The sequence below is a fragment of the Tigriopus californicus genome, chromosome 12 (assembly GCF_007210705.1).
Source record: "Tigriopus californicus strain San Diego chromosome 12, Tcal_SD_v2.1, whole genome shotgun sequence".
NCBI classification, from domain to species: domain Eukaryota; kingdom Metazoa; phylum Arthropoda; class Copepoda; order Harpacticoida; family Harpacticidae; genus Tigriopus; species Tigriopus californicus.
In genome coordinates this window covers 5,013,561-5,019,436 of record NC_081451.1, presented here as the reverse complement: position 1 = coordinate 5,019,436, position 5,876 = coordinate 5,013,561, and the positions used below count along the sequence as shown (strand labels likewise).

Sequence of the window (5,876 nt, the reverse complement as noted above, 5' to 3'; positions counted from 1 at the left end):
TCAATGAAAATCGATCAGTTCTTGCGAGTGACAATGTTTTGGTAAAGGAAACGGTCTTAGGAATTACGCGGCAATGATTGCTTATCAAAGCCAATGGCAAGGACATGCATTCTGTAATTGTGCCTATCGACTTAGAAACCATTAATGGTCGCAAAAAGGACATATCAGTCAACAAAAATCTCGGCTTGTTCTTTCCTCAAAAACGAAAAGTAAAAGGATGTTGGTACATACTTTTAATATCGGCACTTGATATTTCCTATGAAGTGCGGGATGAGCAATTTGATTGAGAAATCCCGTTCTCAGAATGGCTTTGGCGCGAAAATGAGTTGATCCGTCATCAACGTCATGAAGTTCGTGAAAAAGAACCATTTGACTTTCAATTCCCTCGACTAGATCTTCTTTTGTCACAAGAATTTGGCTTTCCTCATGGTTTGTTGCGTCCCAAAACTTATCCAGATCTGCGTCGGAGCAATCTTCCCCCGTCTGCAAAAACAAAATGGAGCTTGCTTTAACAGATGTTTTCAAGGTGGAAAGAAAAATGCGATAATTTGGCCGCAGAGACACTTTACCAATGGTGCTATTGTGCCGACATCTGTGAGCAGCGTTGGCAAAGATCAACATTGAAAGAATCTCTACCACTTAATAGTAGAAAAAGACGAATGTGGCAGAAATGGTAGCAATGGCCGGAAGATGCTCAAAAAATGGCCACTGGTGGCCAAAATGAATTGAAAAAGTTGGTCAAAGGCAGAAGAGATAATAAGCGTTGGATAGTTTGCTCATGAATCCTTTGTCAAAAAGCAAATTGGTTTAGAATTGGCTGAAAAACAAAAGTTTCCTCATGTACAGATTGATGTTTTAATTAGAGTAATAGCACAACTAGCCCTAAAATTGTCGTGATTTTGACTCTAAAAAGTTTCAGCCAAAGTACTTTTGATGGTTTTATTTTCAAGCTTACTAATTGTGAGTTCATTCCCTCAATGTGACCCCTTTTGGCCGCAATCACCCTCTTGATCCTGGACCTGAAGGGCTTGCAAGTGTTTGCGACCTTTGCAAGATCAATGGCAGACTAGTGGTGGCTGATGGAGGCCTTCAGTGACTGCGGGTTGTTGAGGCTTGTCTTGCAGACTTGTCTCTTGTACTTCCACTAGAAGTAAAAGTCCAAGGGGGTTCATGTTGGGGGAGTTGGGGGCCAGGTCTGGGGGCCCCAGAAAGCCACGTTATTAGAATTGAGGAGGTTACGGCTTATTTGCTGGCTTTGTGGGCGGGGGCTGAGTCCTACTGAAAGATAAACTCGGCCTCTCTGGCCTCGGCCTTCATCCACAGGATGACTACGGTCTCCAGGACATTGCAGTATCTGTCTGCACCCACCTTGGGGTTGAAGAAGAAGGACGGCTTTGTTGACCCATTGCTCCCCACAAGGTCCAGAGTCATGACAGAAGCTGGGAACTTGGTGGTGTAGACATGGGGGAAAGTGGGCCTGTCTGTGGCCCTCCAGTGGTCATTCTGTACGTTGTAGGACCTGTCAACTGTACTTTTCTTCTTGTCACTGAAGAAGACCATTCTTCTGTCATGGGACTTCAGGTTATTCAACAATATTGTCCCATTCAAGATCTTCCTCTCCTTCATTTTATTGGTGAGCTTGTAGTTGGGCATGTTCAGGTCATTTGATGGCCTGGTTGACAATGGACCTGCTCACATAACAATTGTTTGGAAGAGTCAACATTAGAGTCCACTGGATTGGCTTTGATGTACTGCTTGAGGCCGGTCACAAATCTGGGAGTCCTCTTCTTGTCACTTTTGGGTGGCTGAGGCTTTCTTTTGGTCATACCCTCCTCCCTCCACTTGTTGTAGGCGTCATAAATGGTGCTCCTGGGGTAACCAAGGGCCTTTGTGATGGCAGCAGAACCATGGCCCCAGCAAGCAAGTTCAAGCTAAACAAACCTTTTTTATCTTCCATCATTACTTGTTGACATTTCTTGCTGAAAACGGTATGATTTGAAAGCTGAACACGTAACGTGCAAAATGAGACAAAAAAGCTGCTCTCTAGCAAATCAATTTTTTGACGTGGGGGCGGTTAAAAAATGATATAGGTAAAATAATCTGTATTTCCAGTAGACCATCATGTCTGAATTAGTGCACAATACACATATCCAAAAACAGACCCATTACTTTGTGAAATGCATCAACAGCAGTGGCCTAATGCATAAACAAGATCATGTACGTATATGTTAGCTTAACCAACTCTTGATCACACTGGATGAAATGGAATGCCAAATTAGTAATTTTAAACAAGGCCCTGAAAATGGCTATTTGAACGGAAGATGATGATAGCCTCGGAAATTGATGACGCCAACTTGAACCTCTCTTGTCCTTTTTCATTGAATTTTATTGTCTAGGTGCCAACAAACAAATGTAGAAACGAGAGAAAACGAGAAGATTTCAAACTTTATCAAAGTATTAATTCTATCTATAATCAACTTCCTGACTTCATCAATCTGGCAAAACAAATAGGCTTCGAATTCCTTTCGAAGATCTTTCAAAGTCTGCTAGGATAAAATTGCAGGGAGATACAAAGGGCTTTCCTGAATTTGGACGCGAACCAGGGATGAGAAATCATTAAAAGCCATGTTTGACCAGGTGGCAGAAAGTGGCAAAAATTCCTTCAAAGTTGATTTTTGCCAACGAGGATATAGCTTGGATGGGAAATTATTAAAAGCCATTTTCGGCCACCAGGCAGAAAATGGTGGCAGAAAGTGGCAGAAATTCCTTCAAAGTCGAATTTTGCCGTCGCTGACTCGAACTGATCAAAAGTGTGAAAGGGGCAAATGGTGTGGCGAGCATGTGCTCGATCGTACTTTGTGTTGTCTATGCTATGTGCATATCTAGCTAGGATCTATTGGGAAATAAAGAAGTCAACTACCATCTCTCGACCTACTCGAATCGGGATCTTGTGTCCGCTATCAAGGTAATTATGTAAAGTTTGCCTGTTTAGCAATGCAAAACTCTCGTTCATACCTACCCAATGTTCGCCCTTCATGAATATGACGAAGGTATAACATGGTAAAATCCTTCACTTTGCTCTTAGCTTTTCACCATTGTTTGTTTAAACCTTTGAAAAGGTTTGAACGTAGACGAGACAGAGGGCGCTATTCAAGGAGCTGAGAAGGTCATCAATGAACATACTGTACCTGATGGAATCCGTAGCACATCACGTGTAGTTCTTCTCCTGCCAAGATGTCCCTTATTTTGAGTGCAATCTTTGCGCTTTCTGCCAAGATCAAGATTTGCTTTGCCTCATGTTCTTTCTTCAATTCCACGCACATTCTTTGGGCAACCTCTTCGTCATCATAGTCCAAGAATGGTGATTGATTTTCCGCAATGAAAGGAATGGTGTTTTGAACGTCTTCGGAATTGCGCAAATTCAAAACTAAGCCTTTCTCGATCACAAAATCTTGCTCCGGAGGTATTTCCATTTCCTCTGCGTCTTTATCAACAATCCAAATGATATTTTCTGACTCTTTGGGAAGACTAGCGAGGAATTCAAAAATTTGATCCCGGTTATCCTTTGAAGCCTCATCAATAAAAACGTGGATTTGATTTGGATCCTTGTGGCAATCTGGGAACATTTTGATGAGAACCTGTTCAATTTTTTGCCCAGGCTTGAGCTCTGCAGCCTTCACATTTGATTGTAATCTAAATTGGAATTGAAGCCATTTCGTCAGGAGTAACGCATTTGTATAGGCAAAGGCAGATTTCCTGGCAGCCAAAAATGCAACACAATTTCTTGGCTTCTCGGCCAATTTGGCCATTTTGGTCTTCAGAAGCTCAGTTTTACCCGTGCCAAACGTGCCATGACTCTTCAAGATCATTCGACGAGGATCCTTCTGGAGCACTGTCAACTGATTCAGATTCCACAATATGATGTCTTGGCTGGGGAAACCGAGCGTTTTTAATTGATGCTTGGACACGCGGTCACTCTCGAATAACTGCTTATTCGTCGAAGCGTGAAAAAGGTATGTCTTGACCAGATTTTCGTAAACCCTTTGGGCTTCATCGTCTATTGTGTGCAGGTCATTTCCCTTCATTACTTGATCCAAAGCTGTTCCCAAGGTCGATATTGTCACCAAGAACGGTTGACAACTGGAGCAAATAGAGCATTGGGTTTGCTCCTCATAACAAGCCCAAGTCAGGAACTCCCAGCCTTCTTTGACTGGAAGATGCTTCTTGAGATAGTGGAAGGCGTTGGCGGACTGCTTCTGGATCTTCTTGGCAATCTCGTCACGGAGAGTGTATTTACACTCTACGTAGATGATTGTCTGTGCTTGACCCAGAAAAATGAGGAAATCGAATTCGTTCCTGCATTGCTCGACTCCCAACACTTCCAAACCGCAAAAGATGGTGATCCATTTCGGATACTTGTCCTTGACGTCTTTGAGGACCTTAAATACGTCCTTCTCAAACACGTCGCCAATTAAGGTCCCATTCTTTTGGACCAAGGACTCACTTTGAGGACTGGCCAGGCCCAAAGCTTGGCCCACAAAAAATGTGGCCAAAATAAGTTTGCTGGATTGAAGAAATGACTTCAAATTCTTTTGCTGCACCCTGGTTAATGTCATCTCTTCTGCAGTTTTGGTCCTCTTACCTCGTTTTTGACCTTTCTCCAAAAGTGATTGGGCATTGAATGTCGCTTGCTGACCAAGATGATTTCGAACTTTGGTCCAATTGGAATCAGGGTCTGCTCCATCCTTGAATAAGGGGGCTACCAGAGTGTCGAGCCAATCCTCTTGCTTCCAAAGTGATTCTCTGGTGGGCAGTACGCCAGAACTAAATTGCCAAATATCCACCAGGGTTTGGCCCCACTCCATTGTCTTCAGGAGTCTTTCTGTGGCACCGTCATGCTTGAACCTATTCGTGATCGCGTTAGAAAAACGCTCACAAGAAGAAATGACTTGCTTTATCACGCGACCGAAAGAGTCTTTGAATTCCTCGGGGATGTTGATAATCTTGTCCAAGAACTCCTTTGGAATAAATCTTGTTTGGGAGATGGGACTTTGGGCAGGCGGAAATTCACGATCCCAAAGCGTATTTCGTCCCTCTGTCATGGAATGGGTCATCTTATCATTTCCCAAGTTTATGTTTTCCACTATGGCATCCTCGATCTCGTCATTGGAGTCAAAATGACGCGGAAAATTATGCATTACATCTGAATTGCAGGTGAAGCACAATGAGCATGAGGATGCATTTTGAAAACAACTGGCTTTGAGGGGAGACTAGAAAGGAAAAAAGAGAAAATGATCTAAGATATCAATCCTCTACTTGTTTGACTGCGATCGAGTACAAATCTATGACAGATTATTGGTCGTAGCGGCGAAAAACTGCCAAATGTCTCATGCGTCACTGCACATTCTTTCTTACTTCCAACAGGTTTCTTCCTTTTCTGCAAAAGTGATGCAAGCCATGATCATTGCATAAATTTGGCCACATCTCCTGAGTACCCAAAGCATGGTTTTGGGTTCAAATTTGGATAGATTCATGTCTTCAACAACATCTTGTGTTGCCATGAAATGCTTATTTGAATATTTGAGCAAACAGTGAATGGTCAGGATATCATAATTTTATGCTTCCGTTCGCATCCACATTTCAAGCCATCCGTGACAAATCCTATGACTTTGGGCGTATGTAGTTGATTTTAAGGTAGGTCCAACTATTGGCATTGGTTTGGCATTTTGCACAACTTTTCACACTACTTAAATAAGTGAACAGGCCAAAAAAAACCTTGACGATATGCTTGAAATGGTGTTTAAAACCAAATGTAACAAAAAATGTATGATAGGTTTTGAGAGCACACTAAGGCACCCTTTCAGACGAATTTATGT

The 5,876-nt window shown here is 42.5% G+C and overlaps 1 protein-coding gene across 1 annotated transcript in view; it reads right to left on the bottom strand.

Moving 5' to 3' along the window:
- Window positions 1–5,257, bottom strand: part of LOC131892086 (uncharacterized) — a gene marked incomplete at its 5' end in the record, with an annotated part of 7,701 nt that extends 2,444 nt beyond the window's left edge. Inside the window, 2 exon segments of the mRNA XM_059241825.1 lie at window positions 232–483; window positions 3,189–5,257. Of these exon segments, the coding sequence (XP_059097808.1) occupies window positions 232–483; window positions 3,189–5,257 (2,321 nt within the window).
- Between the last annotated feature and the right edge of the window lie 619 nt (window positions 5,258–5,876).